The sequence below is a fragment of the Rhyacophila brunnea genome, unplaced genomic scaffold (genome assembly GCF_057557595.1).
Source record: "Rhyacophila brunnea isolate RB1 unplaced genomic scaffold, BYU_Rbru_1.0 scaffold_1, whole genome shotgun sequence".
In the NCBI taxonomy this organism is placed as follows: domain Eukaryota; kingdom Metazoa; phylum Arthropoda; class Insecta; order Trichoptera; family Rhyacophilidae; genus Rhyacophila; species Rhyacophila brunnea.
Genome location: NW_028232751.1, coordinates 14,029,895 through 14,054,020, shown reverse-complemented (window position 1 = coordinate 14,054,020; position 24,126 = coordinate 14,029,895). Strand labels below are relative to the sequence as shown.

At 33.6% G+C, this 24,126-nt stretch overlaps 1 protein-coding gene across 1 annotated transcript in view; it reads right to left on the bottom strand.

Moving 5' to 3' along the window:
* The window catches only part of LOC147079484 (discoidin domain-containing receptor 2-like), a 782,269-nt gene that overhangs the window by 1,684 nt on the left and 756,459 nt on the right, over nucleotides 1-24,126 (bottom strand). The window contains exons 9-16 of the mRNA XM_085941474.1: nucleotides 12,486-12,633; nucleotides 11,716-12,029; nucleotides 10,812-11,019; nucleotides 7,675-8,256; nucleotides 6,898-7,043; nucleotides 6,119-6,241; nucleotides 5,153-5,262; nucleotides 324-578 (exon numbers count right to left, since the gene is read on the bottom strand). Coding sequence (XP_085797600.1) covers nucleotides 324-578; nucleotides 5,153-5,262; nucleotides 6,119-6,241; nucleotides 6,898-7,043; nucleotides 7,675-8,256; nucleotides 10,812-11,019; nucleotides 11,716-12,029; nucleotides 12,486-12,633 — 1,886 coding nt within the window. The remainder of the gene's footprint in view (nucleotides 1-323; nucleotides 579-5,152; nucleotides 5,263-6,118; nucleotides 6,242-6,897; nucleotides 7,044-7,674; nucleotides 8,257-10,811; nucleotides 11,020-11,715; nucleotides 12,030-12,485; nucleotides 12,634-24,126) is intronic.

Below are 24,126 nucleotides of genomic sequence, written 5' to 3'. Positions count from 1 at the left end.
GACCTTCGCGCAATATTGACATATTGTCACTATTCAACAAATCCTTCTTTATCCTTGAAAAACTAGACTATCATCGAAAAAGTGAAGGTTATCTCAGAATCATTGTTCGCTTAAACTATTGGTTCTTTTTCTGGATAAAACCGCAGCGGTTTTTCGAGATGCCAGATTGAAATCCGGGATGTAAGAGTTGCTATGCCACTGCACCAATGTAAATTCAAACAGGCGATATATTACTAATTTTATTCATAACCGTTCCAAATGAAAATCTGCTGAGGCTTAACCTTCCCAGGAAAGATTGTTTAGTTTAATATTTAAATGTTTACCTCGTGGCGAGATCCCGGTGGACAAAATTGAGAGATTCAAGATATTTCATTCCGGCAGCGATCTGAGTGGCGAGATGAAGTAAGCAAGGGAGCGAAGGCGCCGGATGAGACCTTAGGTATTGGTTCAGGTCCCCATGCTCCAGATACTCTAAGATGACAGCATGTGGTTCATCTCGACGGCAGGCACCTAGCACACGGGCAATATGGTTGTCTTCCAGTGCGGCGAGGATGCGAACGTCTCTCCTGAAGTCCTCCCTGTGAAAAATAGAGCAATCCGTATTGTTAGTTTACCTGGCACTTTTTACTTTATCTGGTTCTGACACCACATATTTACAGGAATTAATTTATGAAGAGTATTTCCTAATAGTTCAATAAAATTTGCTTAGAATTATGTTTTATAATTTTTTTGTTTAAGTCTACAGCCGTGTCCGGAAATTTGTACGCATGTAGTGAAATGTTGTATCGGAAATATATGGCCATATATCAAAGAACGTCCAACCTTTTTGGGTTGTATTGTAATGACATAAAATTCATGTCTAAATAAAACACGGCTCTTGTCGGTTTACTTACACTACAGAAAGCCAGCAGCAAACAAATTTTGAAAATAGCTGATATACTGGATTGTTTGTTAGGTTAGGTTAGGTTTTCATTCTTGAATTCATGAATTTTGCAAAAATCAGCTATGAAAATTGAATTAATGTTCATATTGAATCTAATAAAATTGGAGACCGTATGGTAATACATTCATCTCTTTCAGATAAGAAAGCTCACGGCAAACTGTGCCATGGTGAAATGTTTTACGTACAATTTACATGTAACCATTTTTCAATTAATACTAAATTAATATTAATAATATAGAGAAGTGTGAACCAGCTTTTTACTATAGATAAGTTTTCAATCTATAATAAAATATATCTCTAATACCCTCTTTTGTTTGAACCACAGAAAAGATTAATAAGATAACTAGCTGAACCAGCTGGCTCTTGCCAGTCTGTCTCGCTAGGTCTTGCAGACAGTTTGGCGTCCTAATGTATGGTATTGGATTTTAATAAAATTGTGAAGTATGCAGAGACGGCGCCGTTTGACATTTCGCTGATTTTTCACTTTTACAATTTGCAAGTCGTTACTTTCGATATAAATTTGGCGTCATAATGCAGAGTCTATTCTGGATTCACCATCCCAGGCTGCTAGACCTAGCAGAATAGCAGGCAATTTGATTGCGATTCAATAATATAACGTTCATATTAAACGCGTATCCCCTTGAGGTAATAGAAGAAGATTAGCCATATAAAAAATTAATTTGAACTATTACATGATTTTGTTTCATTGTATAAAAAAATGCTTGCAGCTATAGAATAATATTTAAAAAATCAGATTTTGAATTAACATTTTATATAATGTTTCCCGGTGCGGGACGTTCATATCGAAACAAATGTTGATAAAAGAAGAAACTCATAGATCTGAGAGGAAGTAATTGGGTTGAAAAGGACTTCGTCTATCAGTGTATTGATCCAAAGTGATTATGATAATGGCATTATAAATATGTAGGTAGATATATGTATGTATATGTTACCCCATATGTGTGAAATTGCGTATTACCTACATTAAATCGGCAAAATTTTGCCTATTTCATGAAAAATGCAAACCCATTGCCTTATTCATGAAATAGGCAAAATATCTGTCGAGTGCGTGAATTCGGCAGTAATTTTTCTGCCTAGTTCATGCATAGGGCAAATTAGATAGTGGCACTCCGGTGGTGTTTTTTCCAACTAAACCAAATGTGTCAAATGCTCATGCATTGGTCAATATAGATAGTGGCGCTCCGGTGGTGTTTTTTGCAATTAATCAAACAAACCAGATGTCAAATGCCATTGAATATATAAAAATATACCAATCAATAACTACAATGACGTTCATTTCCAATTACTATGCCCAAAAAAATCTAGAACTATAATATGATAACGGGAGAATTTTATTAAAAGGTATTTTCGCGATTTGATTTGTGCTTGGGTATCAGGTAATGGTCGATTGTTTGTTTGTGATAGTATGATTAAATTTGATAGTTTGTTGACAGTTGTTAGGTAACCTTAAAATGGACATTCAATTGAATTCAGAATTACAAAACCTAACCTAACCTAATAATAATAATATTATATTATGTCCAATTATAACTAATACAACCATCCGTATTAAATTTACTTTTTCTACTGTCATGTTGACAGTTTAAGAATTCCATACCCTGCCGATTTCACGCACTCGGCAGATAATTTGCCTAATTCATGAATAAGGCAACGGGCTTGCATTTTTCATGAATTTGACAAAATTTTGTCGATTTCATGTAATACGCAATTTCACGAATTCGGTTCAGTTCAATTCTTAGAACAAAAAATAGTGGAATCAGCTTAGAGAGGCCAGAATCCAGCAGTGTATTGATCCGGTCTAATTATGATAACGATGAAATGAATATATTATTATTATATAAAAATGTTTGACAAATGCAGCATTATATATATGAAAGAGGAATAGAATTAGTTCTGAGACAGTTTCATCGAATAGTGGATTGATCTTGGTTCATGATGATAATGAGGATATAAATGGGTAGGTACATCAATTTTGGTAGATATAGCAATTCATATGACCAAGAGGATTATTGGAATAACCTTCACCCAGCATGGAATCCTATTAAGCATAGTGACACATATTCATTCTTCTATATAGTAATCACATGAATGCAAATAATGGATAATATGATGTAGGTACTTCATAGTGTGATTATGGAATGAAATGATCATAATTGACTTTTTTATTTGTCTATAAAGCATGGATTTTTCTTATATTGTGTAATAAAACATTTAATTCAACATTGTATAATTACTATTAATAAAATAATAAAAACGTTGTGTATTAATTACCTATAGTAAACGTCATTTTTAATTTATCTACCTACGTTGTCTTTGAATATGACAGCTAAAATAAAAGTATTTTGTCTATGAAAATGCATACATGCAATGATGCTCCGTCAATATTTTTTTAGGATAATTTGATTAATCAACGTAGTTTTATGTGTAGTTTTAATCTTTGATCATGATGATAATCGTTGAACACAAATGTGCCCTTATTATTAGATTTAAATAAACTCATCGAATATTGTGAAGAGGCAAGCCAATGACTTACCTACATTGTTGTGTGATTTGTGACAGCCAGGATTTTTCGGATTAAATATGGGCAAAAATATATCTATAGGAAACGTATTTCTGAAAGTGATTGACTATTGTTTTTTATGCTCGTTTATAGAGACATTAAAAATATTATATTTATTATGTAATAAACGTAAACAATGAATGCTAATAGAAATGTCACATTTTTTCGATTATTCCTGCAAATTCTAAATTTGAAAATATTCTGACACGTCAACTAAATAAGCGAAAGAAAACAAACGACAATCATTAGTCTATTAGTTTGACAGATAAAAAACAGTGACGTGGTTTTAGATTATATTTTCATAGCAATTAGTGAGGAAATATGTATTTATTTCTTGTTAAAACGAATAGTACGCCAAGGTGCCACTTACAGATTTGATTAGTTTTGTGGAATATTAATTTAGATTTGTGAAATATCGATTATATAGAAAGTATTAAACGACATTATAATTAATTTGCGGTAGATGAACAGTAAAGTAGCGAAAATGTATGGTGACGGATATAAAATGCTATTTAAAAACGATATTATCTGTGATTGCGTCGAGTTTGATCAGATTGTGCCGGATTCAAATGGAAGTAGATTCGGGACTCCAAAAATTGAAGTGAATTCCTTTAATAATCAACAAAACGGTATTCAAATAAAAAAGTTGGTGCGTTTTCCAAAATCTCTTAGGATAATAATATATAGGAGATAATTACAAGATAAAAAGAACTTTTTATATACCTACCACGTTTTTAAATTTTCTGTTGAATCATATAAACTTGACAATTCTATGTATTAATAATTTAGGACAAATAAGGCAATTGTCAACAAATCATTTTTTTGCTATTTTGCAACAAACACATATAGAATACTGAAATGTCATTTTGATTTCCATAGTAACGCACGTATATATGAATAATTTAGTTGCTAGGACCACCCACTTAGCAACCAATAATAGTGGATTGGATTACGGATTTCTTGCGAAATAATTTTTCATACAAAACAGAATTAACTGAAAATGAATTCAATTCTACTTAAAGATGGCTTAAAAGTATTAAAAGAATGCATTGGCATCGTGTTCTGATATATTCTAAAAGTTTCAAATGTCTAGCTAGTCGGGAAGTTAGTTAAAAACCGATTGCAAGATTTGTACTGGATAAACAACCACCGGACAAACAAGAATACGAGCTAAGAAAAACGTGGTAAAAATACAAAAGCCAGTCGCTGTAGACATTTGGTTTGTAGAGTTTTGGTTTATGACCCAATGAGAAGCAAGCCATAAAAGCAAGAAATACAAACCACCCTGAATGTCATCAAATATTACCAATATTATATGCGCGTTTCGTTTAAGTGATAAAATTTAATCTGTATTATGGATACATAATAATATGTAAACGTTGTTAGTCACATATTCTCTAACACGTGTTTAAATTATCCCATGTTTTTCTACACTCTAGAACTGTACCTTCTTACAGTACTTCTAGGAGATAACCCACTTCCCATTATTTTTCTGTTACCTGATTTGAATCCATAACTAGGCAATGAAATTATTTTATAACATCCAAATTTATGAATGAACTAACCGTAGAATTGTAAAAAAACAGACATAACATCTTTACACAACAAAACAATGAATAATTATTTACTTTTCTTTTTCTGATGCCTCTTGAAGCAGAAATTTGACAGCAACAAGGCGTTTGTCTGAACAGATGTTTGATCCATATTCTGGTATACCATCTGCTTCAGCCACATATACCTGGAAATAATATATAGGTGATAATTTAGCATACGATAGCATTACAGTAGACATAAAATCAATTTAGAGAATATATTATTATAATGTGATCATTAAGACGGGGCAAAAAGTAGTTTTATTTTGGAATGGATATTTCTATCTTTCATTTCAAAGGTTTCATTTTGAGACCCATTGGTGTAGGTTAGCAATTAGGACTTATCAACAAGTACACGTGGGTTGATAGCGTTACGTTTGAGTTTTCACCAGGCAACGGAAATGTGTTTGATATCCGTATTCTGCTTGGTCCAAGGTTTTTTTGAGATGGGTTATGTTTCTGAAGTTTTTCTCAGACAGAAATAACTAAAAAAAATACTATTATGCTGAATAAATACTGAAATGACCGGAGCGCCGTCTCGGTTCGTGAAATAGGTAAAATTATCGCTCCATCTCATGGAAAACATATTTTGATCGTCTGAGCTAGATATACCATATAATAGAAAATCTAACACACTTATTTTTATAAAATATAAAATTTGATAACTATGTAAATATTTTCATTATCTTGTCGAGCGCTCAGGTTCGTAAATTTTCCAATTCGTGTGCTGGAAACACTAAGAATTGATAAAGCCTCAATTACATTGAGCTTCTTTACGAGCTGTTTATTGGCGAATTTATAATCTGCCTGTAAAGTCGCCCAGTGTAATCATCGAACATGTTAGCTTGTTCGATGATTACACTGGGAGACTTTACAGGCAGATTATAAATTCGCCAACACACAGCTCGTAAAGAAGCTCAATGTAATTGAGGCTTAAGAGTGGTATAAAGAGGCTTTTTGAATACATTGTATATTTGAATTAAATCTTATTTAGATAATTACCGTGCCAAATGCTCCTTCAGAGAGTTTCGATAACATCCGCAAACGATGCCGTGGGAATTCTGTGACAGATGTTTGTTCTAGCCTTCGTTTTAAGGCGCCCAAGACTTCGGATTGGCTTGGAGACTGGAAATAATGATCAGTTTATTTAGTTTAATATACTTAATAAATAAATGATGATAAATTGAAATTTAATTAAAATCACATGCATTTTAAATATGATAATTTTGCCTGTCGTTTAGACTGAAAAGTTGCAATTTCCGTTTTCCGATATTTTTATATTTGTCTCTGTTATTTCTAAAAGGTACCAATTTTTTCAAGTTAATTGATATTATCTACATAATCCTCCAAATTAAATCTAAACATCAAGAGGTACTGTCAGAAATTTTATTGTTTTGGGGTTGTATATTCTATAATCACCATCAAGACATCCACTATAACGGAAATGATAATCTATTTAGTTTATTTTTAAATGGTTTTTGGTAGAAAAGTAAAATTTTGGTATTGTTTATATTATCTATAAACGAAGTTATGAGTTATACGCCGGCTAGACAGCAGTGACTTGCCTGCGCGGTATAGTTATTTTACAGCACTTTTTGGTTTACGCGAGCTTCAGTTTTCCCGTCCATACACACAGGCTTCCCGGTACAAACCGGTTTGCGCAGGTAAACTTGTGGTAAAGCATGAGCGTCTAGCCTGTGCTTTATGAAAGTATTACAGCTGTTTCGGGCTATACCCTCATCTTTAGAAAGATCTATCGTTCAGAAAATTAATATTTTTACCTTCTTTCCATTTTTAGATGTCATAATGGATCTATCCGAATGCAGGCTGTCTCGATCAGTGGAAAGAGAGCTTGGTAGAATAGGAGCTGGTGGGAGTAGAGGTATTGCACCGACCTCTGGAACGGCATAGTCATAGTTGGAACCATCTGGAAATATAATTTAAAATCATGTTATATGTATTTGTCTTGAATGTGTTTGTATGAATTGAATAATTTTATTAATTAATGTAGGAAAATTTTTGAAATTAATTAATTTATTTATTCAAGAAAACAAAACATTGTAGACATAACAAATCTAAATTCAAGACGTTCACTACATAAGATATACATTATAACAAATATTACCCTCACAAGAGAGGAGAAGAAAATATAAAAAAAAACATGCAATTTTATAAGTAGAGAAAAATTAAATTTCGAAAACAAAATACACAGCACGTCACTGAAAATATCTATGTCTATGAGGAACACATTGACTAATCTTGTATCCCTTGCTAATGGTGCCTGATAGGCTTGACAAGAGGAAACGGTTCCGACCCTGAATAATCACGTAAGTAATTGACAGGCGTGTGTAAATTCAAATTCTTTAGGACATCAAATTAATGCAACAGTAAAAAATGAATCAAGATTATTTTAAAAGGAGTTTTTCAATAGAAATACTTTAATATATCCCATAAGTACTTATAACAAAATTAAGAAAAGTAATTAAATAAAAAAAGATTAAAATAATAATAAATAAAGAAAAATACTGTTTGTTAATGGTGATGAAAAGTTAACTAACCTGAAAGACAACTGTTGGAATCCTTGGTCACCATATCTTTCATTTCCATCACGACAGAGCTGTAGCTGTAATACGGAGCATAGCGTAGTGCCTGATATGGTTCTTGATAATCATCCATTTTAACGTCCATCATGTATTCATTCTTTGATTTCTTAATTAGAGGAACCGGCAAAGTGGACATGTTACTTGAGTTTCCTCCACATCTTGAGTCATGGTGATACTCATCAAGGTCACTTATGTGGTAAGATATTGCTGAGGTATTCTTTTCTGACGTACCACACGATGTACCAAGTGGAATGTGTTGGGATACTACTCCAGGAATGGCGGCCTTCGATGTGAGAGGACTTGCAAAACATTTGCGATGCCTGTAACGATTTACTATGAAGAATATGATGAAAGAAAGGAAGAGTATGACAAATATTAGGACGACAATCAAGATAGCTGCGTAAGTAGAGTTTTCGTGTTTTGCTGTTGAAATGGGTGTACCGGGATGCACTTTTGTGTCTCCGCTTATGGCTCCTGCATCAGACAGAGTTACTGTTTCTACACCAGTTTCCACAGAAAAATTCCCATGGGCGATATCTGGAATGAAAAAAGTCATGTACTTAGTAGTCATAAAAACAAATAATTATTGAAGAAAAGTTGTTGTCTGCGGAAAAAAGATTTATAATAAAGACATTGATGAAAACCTTCTCTATAGACTCAGCCTTTATATATGAAACAAAAGCGCCCAAAAACGATCACCTAAGGTTAATAACTGAAATAGCTGCAAGTCTATTTGGAGATAAACTGGTAGCAAACTTAACACTGCTCTAAGAGCGTGATACAGAACCATACTTGTGCGTAAGTCCCTAAGATACGCACCTAACTTTAAGGGGCAAATTTTGATGACTTAAGTTCAGTGAGAAAAACATATATAATTCTTATTAGAACGCCTAAGGCCCTTCTTCCACGGAGCAACTGAAATCCGACAGAACTGAAACTAAAATTCCAACCAGTATCTAGCTAATGTATTTCAATGGCGGCTTCCTGACGGCGAGACTGGAATCTCTCAGTTTCAAAACGCTTGCGAAGAGACGCGACATGCTAGTCGCGTGGTTTCTCAAGTTTCCAGTCACCGTAAAACAGTGGTACCAATATCAGTAGATTCGGTGAAAAATCATATTTTCTTACCAAAATTGGTAGCACCGTAACAAGTGTCATGCTATAAAAACTATAACAACCCAAGATGTCAAAAGTAGAAGATAAGCAAAATTGAAATAACCTAATTGTATTCGAGTAAACGCAGCAGCGTGCGTGTTGTTGGTTTTTGTACAAAACAGTTGATGGTCCAGTTTGACAGAGGTTATGTGATTATTATTTCATGTGGATTTCAGTAGCTCCGTGTGCGAAGCATCACATTGGTCAGTTTATGAGTTCCATCACCAATCAGTTCCGTCAGATTTCAGTTGCGCCGTGGGAGGAGGGCCTAAGTGGAAGAGAGAACATGTGGCGTGTTTTTCTTGTTAGAACGTCAACGGTTCTCCATCGTGCTCTAAAGGCCCCCATACATGGAAAGGTAAAACTGAACAAGCGAAACTGCTTCAGTTTGGCCTTAATGGGTGCGTGGACATACACGATGCAATCGTGTCAGTTCTGATTGATCTATTGCAAGGAGTGAACGCGCATATGGGTGAGACTGAACTAATGTGTTACACCGCCTTAGCACTGATACAAGGGGGTAAAAACAAAAAGAGAACAATATGGGAGAAAAATATCTAAACTCGAAGTTGAGTCTCCTTCTTGGTCTTTCAGAAATATGAGTTCATTATAATACCATAGTTTAGGTTTATAAACTTGATCAGCAGACGCACCCGTTGCCATAGACGCTTGAAATTTTTAATGCATTTCTGAATAAACTACCTAAGTAAATTGTTTATATTTTTTGTTATTGTATAATGATCAGTTCAATCGTCAAACCTTTATTCAAAAGCAAATCATAACAATCGTTACGCTTTCATTTATTGTACTTAGTACTATTTTGATTTTATGAACCACAATGGTTCTAGTGTTTTAGATAACTCAATGGATTCTAATAAAAAGTCTTTGGACCACAACGCCATTTTTTTAAAAACATACAACGCAATCAATAGTATCACACACAAGTCCCACACGGCTGCTGCTCGAGCACCCAGTGAAGAGATTTGCCACACACAATCTGGTTCGTCCATCCAGTCAGAAGGATTTAATTGAATCGCTTCAGTGTATCACATATTCACATGGTACGGATTTCCATCGGGTCAGGCAAAACTGAAGGTAAAACTGATCATGTATCATAGTCTTAAGACGTATTCAGAAATGCATTAATGTTAATGACATACCAAATTGAATGGACAAAGTTTGAGAACAACCATTTTTTAACGATGAGTTCAATGAGTGGCCAAAAGAAAACCAAAATATCATTTTAATGACGAATGGGAAATTAATTTTGTGTGATGGTGAAAGACGAGTATAATTGTCATGAGGTAAATATAATACGTTTGATAAATTGACGAATGAAAATGGGAGAAAATGGTAGATCACTGCCAGTTATGATACTGGATAGTATATCACAACTTACTTGAAGTTAGACATACCTGTGGGTCTATTCTATACTTATCGACCGCTAAAGTGATAAAGTGATAGATATTATAAAACTTACGGTAGGTTTGTATCAAAGTATTAGCACTTATTGTAACAATTACAATACGTTGGTTGTAATTATTGCAATAAGCGTTACATTTTAACAGCGCCTCTCTTGCTGCTGTTAAAATATAGCATTTATTGCAACAATACAACCAACTTATTGTAATTGTTACAATAAGTGCTAATACTTTGTTACAAACCTACCCTAAGTTAGATAAAATCTATCACTTTATCACTTTAGCGGTCGATAAGTATAGAATAGACCCACTGGAATAGTAAATCTTGTATATCAATGGTTACAAGCCTAAAATATCATTAATTAGAATTTAGATGAATAATTGCATAAAATAACAAATAACATTAGGTATGTACTAAGTTCGGAAAAGAAGATCTTTTTTAAATATATTTGCATATTCCCATATTCTATATTGGGAGAAACTGTCAGTTGTAAAATGGTATTTCTGTGAACTAACCAGAGTCAAAGATGATCTCCCCAATCATGATCCAGCGAGCAGCGAACGTAAATTGCAGTTTCACAAAGCGGCCGATTCTATGATGCAGCTTGATGGATACATTTCTGGATATCTCAAAGATTCTATCTTCCACATAGCTGTAAGTTATCGGTTCCCCAGGAAATACTTCGCCTCCGATTGAAAACATCACCTTCCCTTCTGCAAATACCTGTAAAACATAAAATATCATTGTTATTAAGGTGGTTGGTTATGTAAATTAAAATCATTAAAATTTAGTACAAAATAAAGAATATGACACTGTTGATTCTGCTAGCATAAGAGCATTGAATGAAAAGACACTTTCAATTGTATACATAACAACGGTTATTTTTGTGCAGGATAAAAATATGCTTAGAAATGATATGCCTAATATAACCTCACCTAACGTTAAGGTATATATTTTATAACTCAGTGAGCCCCTAGATGAGAAAGTAGCATTATTGCAAAAGCACTGTTTTTGGGTGGATATATTAAAATTAAACTGAATTGTAAGATCTACATAGGCACACAAACATTGTTTACTTTATTTATCAACAGGTGACAGGATAAGACTTAATCAAGGTACAGGATTAATGTATTTTTATAGTTACTATTTTGATTGATTTAATTGAATTTTAAAAACTAACCAGCACCATCTGCAATTTGTATTCTTAGTTCAATGAAAATAAATAAGTATGACTGACAAAGGATGTATGTCAGATCTTAACAGCGTACTTCCACCTTTCGCCACTGCTAGTTGGTCAAACTATCTTTGTAAGTTTATGCAGGAATGTTTTCATATTACATAACTGAAATATTTAACTGCTATATTGCTATAATGATGTCGTTAATTTTGTAGAACAATATTATGCTTGAGTTGTCTAACCTGTACATCCTTGGTGAATTGATTATTACAGTAGATGTGAACGGCTGTAAATTCCCGGACGGTATCAAACTCGAAGTTAATATCTAAAGTGGGGCCTCGTGATGTGTCATTTCTCCATCCCACCCATCCCGCGCCATCGTAGGAGATTGTGTTTCCTCTGGAGTGCTCGGAGCTCTCTGGTGCTCTGCCATCGGTGAGGAGGCCTAGCCCACGTTGCAGCTCACCGTCCCAGTGCCCGTCGTACGTCGAGTCGAAGAGTTCGCGACCGGTCGCTCGCTTGTCACCCTGTGGCATCGAGTAACTGACAACGCCATCTGGAAAAATCAATCAAATGTTTTCTTAAAGTGAACCTTTTTTGTTTTTTTGCGAATCCGGATCATGTGTTTAGGTACCTACCGCAAGCCATCAAAGGCGATTTGAAAAACTAAAAAACACTCATGGTAAGCCATGGTCAGTCTTGAACCATATTATAGAACCAAGTGCACTATAAGTTGCACAATTGAGTGGCAGTCTCAGGTTTAGTGACGTGGAGGCCCAATGCACTGATTGACTTTGAGACCCGTCTCGATGAAACATTTAATAAAAACTATTACCACTAAATATTTATATTTGTATAAAATGTATTTCATTTTCGAAATAGTTACTTAAGGTATTACATATTTTACAAATTATGAAAATTTTAAGAATTAATTTTAAGTATAAATTTTGGTATAATTTAATAATTTTATGGCTGGTTTGAACTGTTTCAATTTATCATTTTATTTTGTTACCATTTCTATAGCACCCGTATATTTCCACCCTCATGCAGACGGTCCTTCGGTGATAGCTGTATGGTAGGAATCTGACTTTGGATGCCCAGAATGGTGGTTCAAGTTCCTTCTTTGACTCCAGATATGTGTTTGTATTTCCGGTTATAACCTGAAACAAAGAAAAAAAATCGTTATTTACCGCTATAAACACTTTGGTATTAATAATAGTTCATGGTGGTAATATCACATACTGGTATATCTCAGTGTCATTGGTAAATTCGTGAGTTTTCTCTACATCGTGAGTTTTTAAATAATGAGTCATAGGTATAATATATTCGCACAATAAAATAGACAGTTTCACCAAGTGCCGACAACATTGAAAAATATGAAATTCACACCGGAAATGGATGGTTTCACAAATGGTCGATATCAGGTTAAATGGTAGAATTATAATGTATCGCTTCGATTATTATTTCATATCTAATTTTTACATAATATAAATAATGTAAAATGTTAAAATAAGATACAATAATAATTATTATTAACGAGACAATGTTTAGAGAAATGTTATACTTTATTTGACAGATCTAATATGTCTTGACCATATTGACATTTTAGTCACAAAAATTATTTTGCTTGGTGAAATATTGAGTCGTTTTGTGAATTTTCTCCTTTTCTATATGATTAGTTGTCAAAACTATGTTTAATTACTATACATATTTTTTAATGTGATTCGTTACTTTTGTTTGGACTATTTAGGTAATGTGAAAACTATTTTCTAAATGTTTGAATATTTTTGTTGGTGTGAATTTTGACTAAAGTGATGTGATTAATTCCCATCATAAAATAATTATTGGTTAATTGGTTCAAGATTGTATCTAATATTTGCACTTACATTTATTCTAATTTGACGGTGTTCGTTCAAATAATTACGTAAGTGAGTGATTAAAGTAACAATTTATTACTTTGTATGATAAATACAAAAATTAGGAGTACCTAATTTAAACATCAATTTGACGGTGTAAAACCCTAAGTTATTAAACCGATAGAATATTAAACGAATAAATACATCTCGATAAGCAGATGAAACATATTTGATCACGTTTAACCCAGCTGGCATTGAATCCCGCGCATGGTACTAGTAATTAATATTAATAATAATAATATATTGTATAGAAAATTACTTTACTACTATATCGTATTTCAGTGTTTCCCAAAGTGTAGTACGCGTACCCCCTGGGGTACGGGAAGAGTTTGGTGGGGGTACGCGCTGCACCGGGCTTTCGCTGCGCCTGGTGCAACGAGCATTAATACAACATCCATGCTAGAAGGTTTATCGCAAGCGAAAGAAGAGCAATTGTTGGAATTAGCTTCAGACGGATTCATGAAAAATAAATATAAGAAGTGTCCTTTAACATCATTCTGGTTGCAAATGCAGCATTTGTATCCAGTTTTAACAGAGAAGTGCTGAAATTTTCTTGCCTTTTCCAACTTCATATCTATGTGAAGTTGCTTTTTCAGCATTTGTAGACATTAAGCCAAAAAGGGAACAGGCTTTTCGATGTGGAACCGCATCTCAGATTAAAATTAATAATCAGGGAACCAAATTACAATGATCTGTCGTAAAACATGAACAATTTCATCCTTATCATTGATTATAATGAATATTATTTATAATATAAATTTTATTTATATTTTATTATGAATGAATTTTATTTTTCGTTTATTATTATTTAATTTATGTACCTACCTACTAAAGGAAACAAATAAATATATTTTGATTGTTATTAAAGTAAATGCATTTTTTTGACGAGGGGTAGGTACTCAGTGTTACGAAAATTATAGAAGGGGTACACAAATATCGAAAGTTTGGGAAACACTGTCGTATTTGAATAACTAGGTACCTACTGTAAATACATTCCACGGAAATATGTACTAAATATTAAATACGATATGTAGCGACATATTTAGTACGTCATATTAGTCATGTATCCTACTTCCGGTGTCACCAATTTAATTATACATGTGACAAATTTTCCCAGGGGTTCAGATGTATCCCACCCCCTGTTCTTTGGGGACCGCTGGAGGAAGGCAGTCGAATGTTGCCGACAGGCGACACGACATAATAATCGCATGGACGCGCGAAGCAATAATTAATATTTCGCGGTCACCAGCGTCCTTTTCAAAATTACTGTAGGATAATAGAATCCACCCCAAGTGTTCTTCATTCTCACTACGCTCACGATATGGAGTTGAGGTAAAATGGTATTTATGGTTTAAAAAAAATGTTTCGCAGTTTATTTTGTCGAATTTATTTTATTCACTAATATTCTAGACTAGTGAGTGTCTACCATGTTTTTTTTTACCTGCTGGCACACTTGCAGCTAAACTAAACAGCACGTGTTGTAAACATAACCAATATTGTGTCATAATAAAAATATATATGTTTATAAACAAATTTCTGGAGACTAAACTATGGTATGTTGTAAATTTACAATATTTAGACACTTCATACACTAAAATACATTTTTTTAGAGTTAAGGATAATATTTGTCGTATATCCCATGTCAATTTATTTATTAGCGGTTTATAATAATTGAAGATAATAATAATTATTATGTTTCATCACAAAAGCCAATATCACATTTCAGTTAAACCATTAAATAGGTTATGTTTTACTTTTGATTTGTAATAAATTATTATTGTTAACGAAAATAGTTGTACTGTTTAAGAAAAGATGGTTGAAATAGCGGTTTGCTAAATTTTTCAAACACAGGTTTTCAGATTTTTTCTTTCAAAGTAGGTACATTCTGCAATAATATTTTGTTTTTTTATTAATTCATCATGGGCACTTCTGAATCGATTATAACCGCTGTATGGCAAAGATGAGTTTTGGTCCAACACAATAATTAAATTACATTTATCATGTGCTATATGAGACACAGATGAATCGCGTACGTTTTCATCAACCTAATCCACTGTAATATTAATAGACTCATGCAACGGCTTATTTTGTTTTGTTACGCCAAAAAAGTATAACTTCTAACGCGCGTACATAAGTACACACACCGATTTTTTAATGTAAAAAGTCGATCGCAACTACAAAAAAGTTGGCCAACCCTTTCATATAAGGCATAATATCATGAGTAAGTGGTATACACATTTTATAATAGTTTAAATTTTTTAATACTACGGCTTCGCTATACTAGTATGTAATGTAAAAAACATGGTGGTTACGAGTATACGGGCAGCGTAGACCCCTCTACGCTAAACTATACCTACACTAATGAATTCCGCAGCCGAGATTCCGAGAATAATGAATTTAAATTTTAAATGCCAGTGCAACGTTTTGGAAAGTATTTTTCCATTTCCCGCCGGAATCCCATTTGTGTACGTTCATTTTTTTTCTATTCGCTTCTTTTCGTGCATTCTATGCGGGCGAAACTTTGGGAACAAAACGAAATAGAGCGGCGGAAACTATTATTACACGAAATATTATTATAAACAAGGTGATTTTACCACGTTTTTATTATTTCATATTCTTGTTTGTCCGGTACAGATTTTTTCTTGTTTGTCCAAGATTTTTAACTAACTTCCCGACTAGCTAGACATTTGAAACTTTTATAATATATCAGAACACGACGACAATGCATTCTTTTAATACTTTTGGCCATCTATAAGCAGAATTGGATTCATTTTATTCATTCGTTATAGAGAAAATGCAGCTGGCGGAGAAAATTGTACGTATGCAGTCGGATGTTTCGAAGTTAATTCTGAGCCATCGTATCGGAAATAGATGATCGTATAGTATTGGTATCAAATTCATATCTAAATAAAACACTAAATAAAACCCCCGGAATACAAAAGAAAAACATAAGAAAAAAAGTTGGTAGTAAATTAAAAATACAATCATCGTATATATTTATATAAAATTCTGGTAGGTGCTCGTAAGTCATGTATCTGATAATAATAACAACGTTATTATTAAATATTCGATACAAACCAATATCAAATTATTAATTCTTATCGAATCTAATACAATTTGGAATAATTAGTTGCCTGCAATGTTCCGAGAACAACACTTAATTTTTTATCTCAATGATATATGGCTATCTCTTTCCAGTAAGACCGGTCACTGTGAACTGTTATACGGGGAAATATAATATGTATGCATTGAAAGATCTACGTTGAGGTTACTTAACTATGTTAATAGAGATGCCAGCACTATTGGTCTTCAAAACCGGAGGGAGGAATCTCAACTGAAATATCTCATTTGCACCCAATGGAGGGAGATCGGATGCATTGTATTAATATCCGGTATAAGGACAAGACTGGAAGCTTTCGAATGTGGCTGGACTAACCACAATACGTCAAGAGAACTTATAGCTTCTATACATAGTAGATAAACTTACAGTCAGAGCAATTATCCAATGGATTGGGCGAATGGAAAACCATTTTTATCGTTAAAATATCTCCATAGATAACCTCTACAATGTGAAAGCGTTGGCGCCGAAATATTAATTGAGGATTTTATAAATATGCCATAAAGAAACTTTTTTAGTTGGAACAACCTTTGACATATTTTGTAAAGGTACCCTTACCCTTAATCCCGTAAGTTGTAACGATTTTATATTAATTTATTAGTCTTTTCTTGCTAATAATAACGACCAAACGAATATCTAACTAAGATAAACTTTAAAAATGCTGTATTGTTATATTGATAATTAGGGTTCCAATACCGGTATTTTAAAACCGGTATCCCAGTATTTTTAGATACTGAAATACCGGTTCTAAAAATCAGACAATACCGATATATTCGGTATTGAAAGTGAAAACAACATGTATTAATTAATATAAAAGGCATAAAAGGACTGTATTTTTTTTGTTGGGTTACGCTATGTCTGGTTTACTTCCATGGCCTTTCATTGTCCTTGGTGACTGTCAATGACACATGCTATAACAAATTAATATTTTAAGAAGTTATTTACATATACCTACTTATTATAATATGTGCTAGATACTTTTATTTTTTCCAATTATTTTGCGAATAGTGGTATTCTATACAGAATTGGTATTTTCATTCGGTATTGCAATCCTTAATTGATCTTGAATCTTGATTATTTGTATTTTTTAGTCAATTATAAAATGTTGACCAGTCGTATTTTCGTAAGTACAATATTTACAAATTTATAAAAGCATTATAATTTTTAAATTCATTACTCCCTTTTTGTGGATTTTACTATTAAAATATAACAATACAACTACAGGTTCGGGATCACAGTATAACCAGTAACCAAGTAGTATCCGTCCACAAGACACCAGGGAACAAAATATTATAATTGAAATGTCAAAAACAGGCACTAGTTGCTTTGTAGCTTTGTGTACGTAGGTACCTAGATATATTACGTATATATATATGTACAATGTACCTACTTACTAACGGTTGTGGAAGTATAGTTAAACCCACAAAAGGGAACGAAAATATTATGAATATGAATTATAATTATAGTAAATGACAAAAAGTTTTTTTTTAAGTTTGACGTAATTAATATTCATCGTTTCAAATAAAATTATTTCAATTATATTATATATGACACATTTTTATTGAGAATACACACTAATGAAACACAAAAAATGGTTATATTTCGGGACATTTATTTTCACTTTAAATAGTAGGTATATGAATACAACATTATTTAATTAATTCTAAAGATATATATATATATATATATGTTATTTAAATACATATAATTATATTTATTTATTTATCCAAACTTCAAAGGTTATTTAATAATCCATCGTCAACGAAACGCGGCCCCCGTGGTCTAATGCGTTATGCGCTGGCCTTTCGTCCGGGGACTCCGGGTTCGATCCCCGTGAGGTCACAATATATGTATACAATTTTCTCAAAAGCCTAGGTGATTGTGATTGCTTCACTTACTACTGATTATACTACTGTTGCGCTACACTACTGTAATTGGGCCTCAAGGCCTGTTGTAGTGTTATATCAATAATGTTAAAATAAACGTTTGCGTCGAAATATGGAAGAAATAAAAGTAATAATTGCCTAATTCAACACGTTGAAGTTGTATCGATAATACGTCAAATATTGCATTTTCTGGGACTATTTTAAATTGGGTATAAAATCGTGTAACCCGATTATTTTTGGCGTTTTAGGCTATGACGCTCGACGGGACATAGGCGTCGAATGTGTGTAATTGTTAGGTATATATAATATAATTACAAAAATATGACTGAAATAGTGTATACTGAATTTCGGGGAAGAGCGTTTTAGTGAATTTATCACAGAAAGAAAATAATGAAAAAAGAAATATATAACATTAAATAGGTTACACAAAAAATTAGATTTAACTAAGTAATAATTATATAGGATATAAATTATAGAAATCGTATTTGATGGCAGTCAATTTAACAGCCGCCGATCAATTTTGATGATTTCGCGATGATTATTTCATTATAACACTGTAAACTATCTCTCGATTTCTTGTCCCTCACTGTTGAGAATCGTGACTTCTTTCAAATGTGTCAATGATGTGTCTCTAGCGAATCATGCATTTCGCTGTCCTCATACCTGAAAGCATTGAGAGACTCGAAGCGTCTTTTACTTTATCGGATTATAGTATAGGCCAGCGATTCCCAAACTGGGAGGCGCGCCTCCCTGGGGAGCCACAGACTATTGCAAAGGGAGGCACGAACATGATGATGAATTTGGATTGACTACTGTTGAAAAGTAAAAATTTATTGAATTATCATGCGATACTTCGTCGAAACAAAAATTTCAGACTTTTTATTCTTTCCACTAGGTCAATTTTGGTTGAATCGAAGAAAAGAATGTAATATTTTAACAAGCAAAGCAATGCAAGTACCTACTCCTCCCATTCATAACATCATATTTATGCGAAACGAGATTTTCTGCATTAGCTGCAATGAAATCCAAATATCGAGCCCGTTTAGTAGAAGATAAAGAGCTACGAGTAGTGCTCTCCTCAATGAAACCTAGATGTGATAAACATTGTGCTAATAAACAAACACAACCATCATATTAAAAACCAATTAATTGAAATATGAATATATACCATTATAATAAAACGTTCGTATTATTTTGTTACAAACTTTTTTTTATTCTATGTATTGATACATTTTTTACCATTTAAAAATGGGTCTGTATTATTTTTTTAAATAAAGGGTGGCGCCAAAATTAGATTTTTTTAAAGGGGGGCGTAGTAATATAAAGTTTGGAGATCACTGGTATATGTGATCTTTTTGATGACAAGCCTTTTCTTATTATTGTTTTCTATTCTATTCGGCAATGGAATCATTAAAATTTGTTTCCAATACCATATCACAAGTCATTAATTTTATGTCTTTATTTTAATTCTATGACCTAAGTCGCAATAACACAGAGAAAGATAGAGGAGACCTTTGATTGGACGAATTTTGGTCCACTTTGATATGGCACTACTTTGTCATGTTGTACACATATGTATATGATTATGTTTACACACAGATTGACAAGATAGAAATACGAAAGCCACTCCCATAGACCAAGGCTTTGACGCCGGTTTTGGTTTACGACTTAATTACGGTCATGCCATAAAACGCAAGAACTACAAAGGACGCGGAGTGTCCTCAAATATTATAATATAGAATGTGCGTTTCGTTTATGTATATAATGAATACAGACTTAAATGTTGAATGTCACATAATTTTTATTATTATTATCTTTAATGCTTACGATGGTCGAGCGGCTAACGCATCGGTAACATCTCTAATAGGATCGGAAATGGTAGAAAAAAAAAATCTTCTTACAGCTACACACAGTAGGTAATCCATTTACCTTATTTTTGTGTTCTCTGTGGTTACATATACCATACCTAAATTGTTAAACAAGGATACGAGATAGTGATGAATTGATGGTGGAGTGTGGTGGTGTGGTGGTGGTGGATGGTGCGGGGAGGGGGGCGCCAGATAGATAAACTGTGTAATCAGCCAATCAATGGTGCGATAGTGAGGTCTCGTAACTTTGATTCTAGATGGGATTTTATTCTATTATATATTATTAATTATTATGTATAATATGAGGCACCAAGGCCAAGTGGCATTTTATTCTCGTCATCTGTAGTACTCGCGTTCTTATAAGTACATGCTAACGAAGAGCTCATGGCCTTTCGTAGTGGGTCTGAGTTTTGATTTTTTAATGGGCCAGCACCCACCCCCGGTTTGATAAAATCTAGCAGGGGCCACTGACTTCCGCATTTACCCCGCCTGCAACTTATATCTTTCCATCACATCAATTACGAACCCTCCGAATTCACTTCACCCAATACATTCCCCATACCCAGACACTCCACATATTGAGTCTAGTGATGTAGTTCTGGGTTGCAGCTTAACTCATTTAGTACTAACACCGCGACTGGCAGGTTTGGAGTCGTTGGTCATTAGATATAATTAACGTGTTATTTAAATGTGGTAATTAAAAGGTTAGCAGTGATTGTGTTAAACTATGAGTTGTTGCGACCTGTCGCATCCGCAAGTGGATATCGGTTAGACGTGGTCGCGGTCATAATTATTAGGGTCGTCACTGTCCGTTTGTATCGTTTGCGCTCTTTTCTCTTTTACACATCGGATGCCCTATGGCCTAGATGCTTACAACCCAACACATTAAGAATTCTGCTCGACAGCCAAATTATCCAGGTCATGATCCTCGGCCATGAGGTCCTGAAGTAGAAATGATATTCCATTTATTCAAATAGATCCGGATCCGAAAACCCCCTTTCTTTGCGCGCCTGTATGTATATCACAATGCCACAAAAGAAACCGATGTTTAAAGTAGAAAACATAAGTAAGTATGCGATGTGATTCATTGTTGAAATGTTGATGGGCTGGATATGTCATCCAACAAAAATATGTAAGCTCTATATGTAAGATATAAAGATGACTGAAGGTCTTCTCTCTACCAGATGATGATGAATGCAACAATGGCTCTATAAAGTCGGACATCATTCATTACATGTGGTTTCAATTTTAAAAACTACCTACTGTATCAGTCAGTGTGTGTTCGTATATCTGTCGATTAAAAAAACTGAAATGACTTTTGGCAGGAGGCAGGATACCTGTTTGATAAATGATAACAAACGAACAAAAAAAACTTCAGTTATTTAAAATGTTATGAAATAACAATGCATTTTCAATTTATTTTGACCGTAATTGAATGCATGTTTGTATAGGTACATATACGATTATAGGATAGTAATTTCGGTAGCCGAATCTACTAAATTAATTTGAACATGTTTTTGTACTTACTCATATGAAAGTTTTTTTCCGGATGAATACACCATACTCAGACACTCCGCACATTGAGTCTAGTTGTAAACGCATAAGCTGCAGCGAGTTATTGCGGAATATAGCATCCACAAGTGGTTATCGAATGCACGTGACTTAACGGTCATAATTATTATTAGGATCGTTATTTTCCCTTTGTGTCCAAAGGTCTTCTACTGACAAAGGCCTTGCCTGTTGTAGAGTAGTGCCAAGGCCTAATAGGAATGGGGCCAACTGTTTGAGAAGGATATTTGACAGCCAAATTATCTGGGTAACGATCTTCAGCCACAAGGTCCTGATGACGAAGAATTAGTATTACCTAGTATTCACCTAAATTATATGATTAACTATTTTTTTTATTCAACGAATAATTCACAAGATTTAAGAATGTACCATTATAATTATTGAACATACATAATTTTGAAAAACACTTTCTGAGAAAATATATTACCAATAGAAAAATCTTTTTTGAAAAAAGTAAGCCACCCCGACAGGGAATCGAACCCTGCATCTCCCGGGTTTACGCCACATCCGCGCATTACCTCTGTGCTACGCGGTGACATACTAATTGCGACAAATTTTAACTATTGGCCACTTTTAATACCCACTCATCAGCGCTCTTCTTACTTTTTTCAAAAAAGATTTTTTCTATTAGTTATAATATATTTTCTCAGAAAATGTTTTTCAAAATTATGTATGTTAAATTATATGAATTTTTTCGTTTCTGGGGTTCGGACTCAAACCCCCCCCCCGTGTGTGCGCCCGATTCGATTGTATGATATAGAATATATGGGTGTGCGTGATGTTATTCAATTATTATTACATATTTCACCTTCTTCTAAATCTTTGGATATAAAGTATAATATGTGAATTACTAACATTTACTTCTCACTGAAGGAGGCGGCAGGACGGACAGACTGTTCAGTATATCGTGCTAGAAGCTTGAGGAGTGACAGCACCCAGGCTGCTTGTCTGCCTTTTTTATTGGTCCCATTAATTTGAATTTTTCGACAATCGATTCTTCATGTTCCGTATTCAGAATTCATTAAATTTGCTTCAGAATCTCAAAAAATCTTTATAAGATTATTAATGATAATATTATACCTTGGTTTCTTCCGAGTAACTAGTCTACCTCAATAAAAACAAAGTTATAAGTCAACATATTGCATGATGTTATTATGGCAGGTTGAAAAGTTAACCCTTCCAATATGTGCAGATATCACGTTTCATTTCTGTCAAACGCACGCTTTAAACTGTGATGAAAAGTGAACTCCGAAATAGAAATTATTATTTAACCCTTGGCGGTAGAATGCGTTTCCATACGGCTTTCGTGTTGTTTAATTTAAAAGTTTGTATCATTTAATTTTAGATGGTTTGCTGGGCTTTACGTAGGTATAACATCCATGTTGAGTTGTAAACTTTTGAGATCTATTTATGGCGAGGGCACAAAACTTGCGGCCCGCGGGCGGTTTGCGGCTGCGTTGGGGATTTCATTCAGTCGCAGCGTAAAAGTGGAAAAATCCGCATAATTTTATTTTGTGACAGTCTTTTAAATGAAATGGAGCTTTGTGTTTAATACATTAAAAAAGTTTCAAACATTGTACTTACAGAATAATGTCCTTTCTCCACTTGTAACATGCTTGTCACAAAATAAAGACGAATCGTTTACATTTTGTTAAAATTAATTTATTTTTCACATTCGTTATTCTTAGACAAAACGTTATAAGAATAATCATAATAATACATAAAAGAATTAAATAATATTATTTTTTATAGTCGATAAGAAAATTCTTATTTTTTCAGAATACATTTTAGTTTACTTTCATTTATTTATTTCTTTATGGCTTAATCCCGTATTATAAAGGTGTGAATTAACATTTTTTCATGATTTGCATGAATATAGTTATTTTCCATAATACACCTATGTGTTTTATCTTATACATTGTTGTAGATCCGTTTTTGAAAAACATTATTTTATTGGGAATGTATATTTGGGGTGGAAGAGTGTACTGCTCAGTGAGATCGGCCCAGTCCCCGGCACGATGATAGAATGTACATCTATGATAACTGCTCTGATATTGATAATGATACTCCTATCTCATCAATATCATTATCAATAGCAATTAAGCAGGCCATTATGTATATAGGACACCGTTGGGCAATATGCTGACCGGCGCACCGTTGCAACTTTGCGTCGTTTTGCTAACAAGGTCTGGGGTTATCCACCCTCATCGAAGTAAGTTACACTTATAAAATGTGCTGACCGTAGATGAGGCGATTGTGCGATACTTGTGTAACTCGGTGATTATTGTCGCAATTA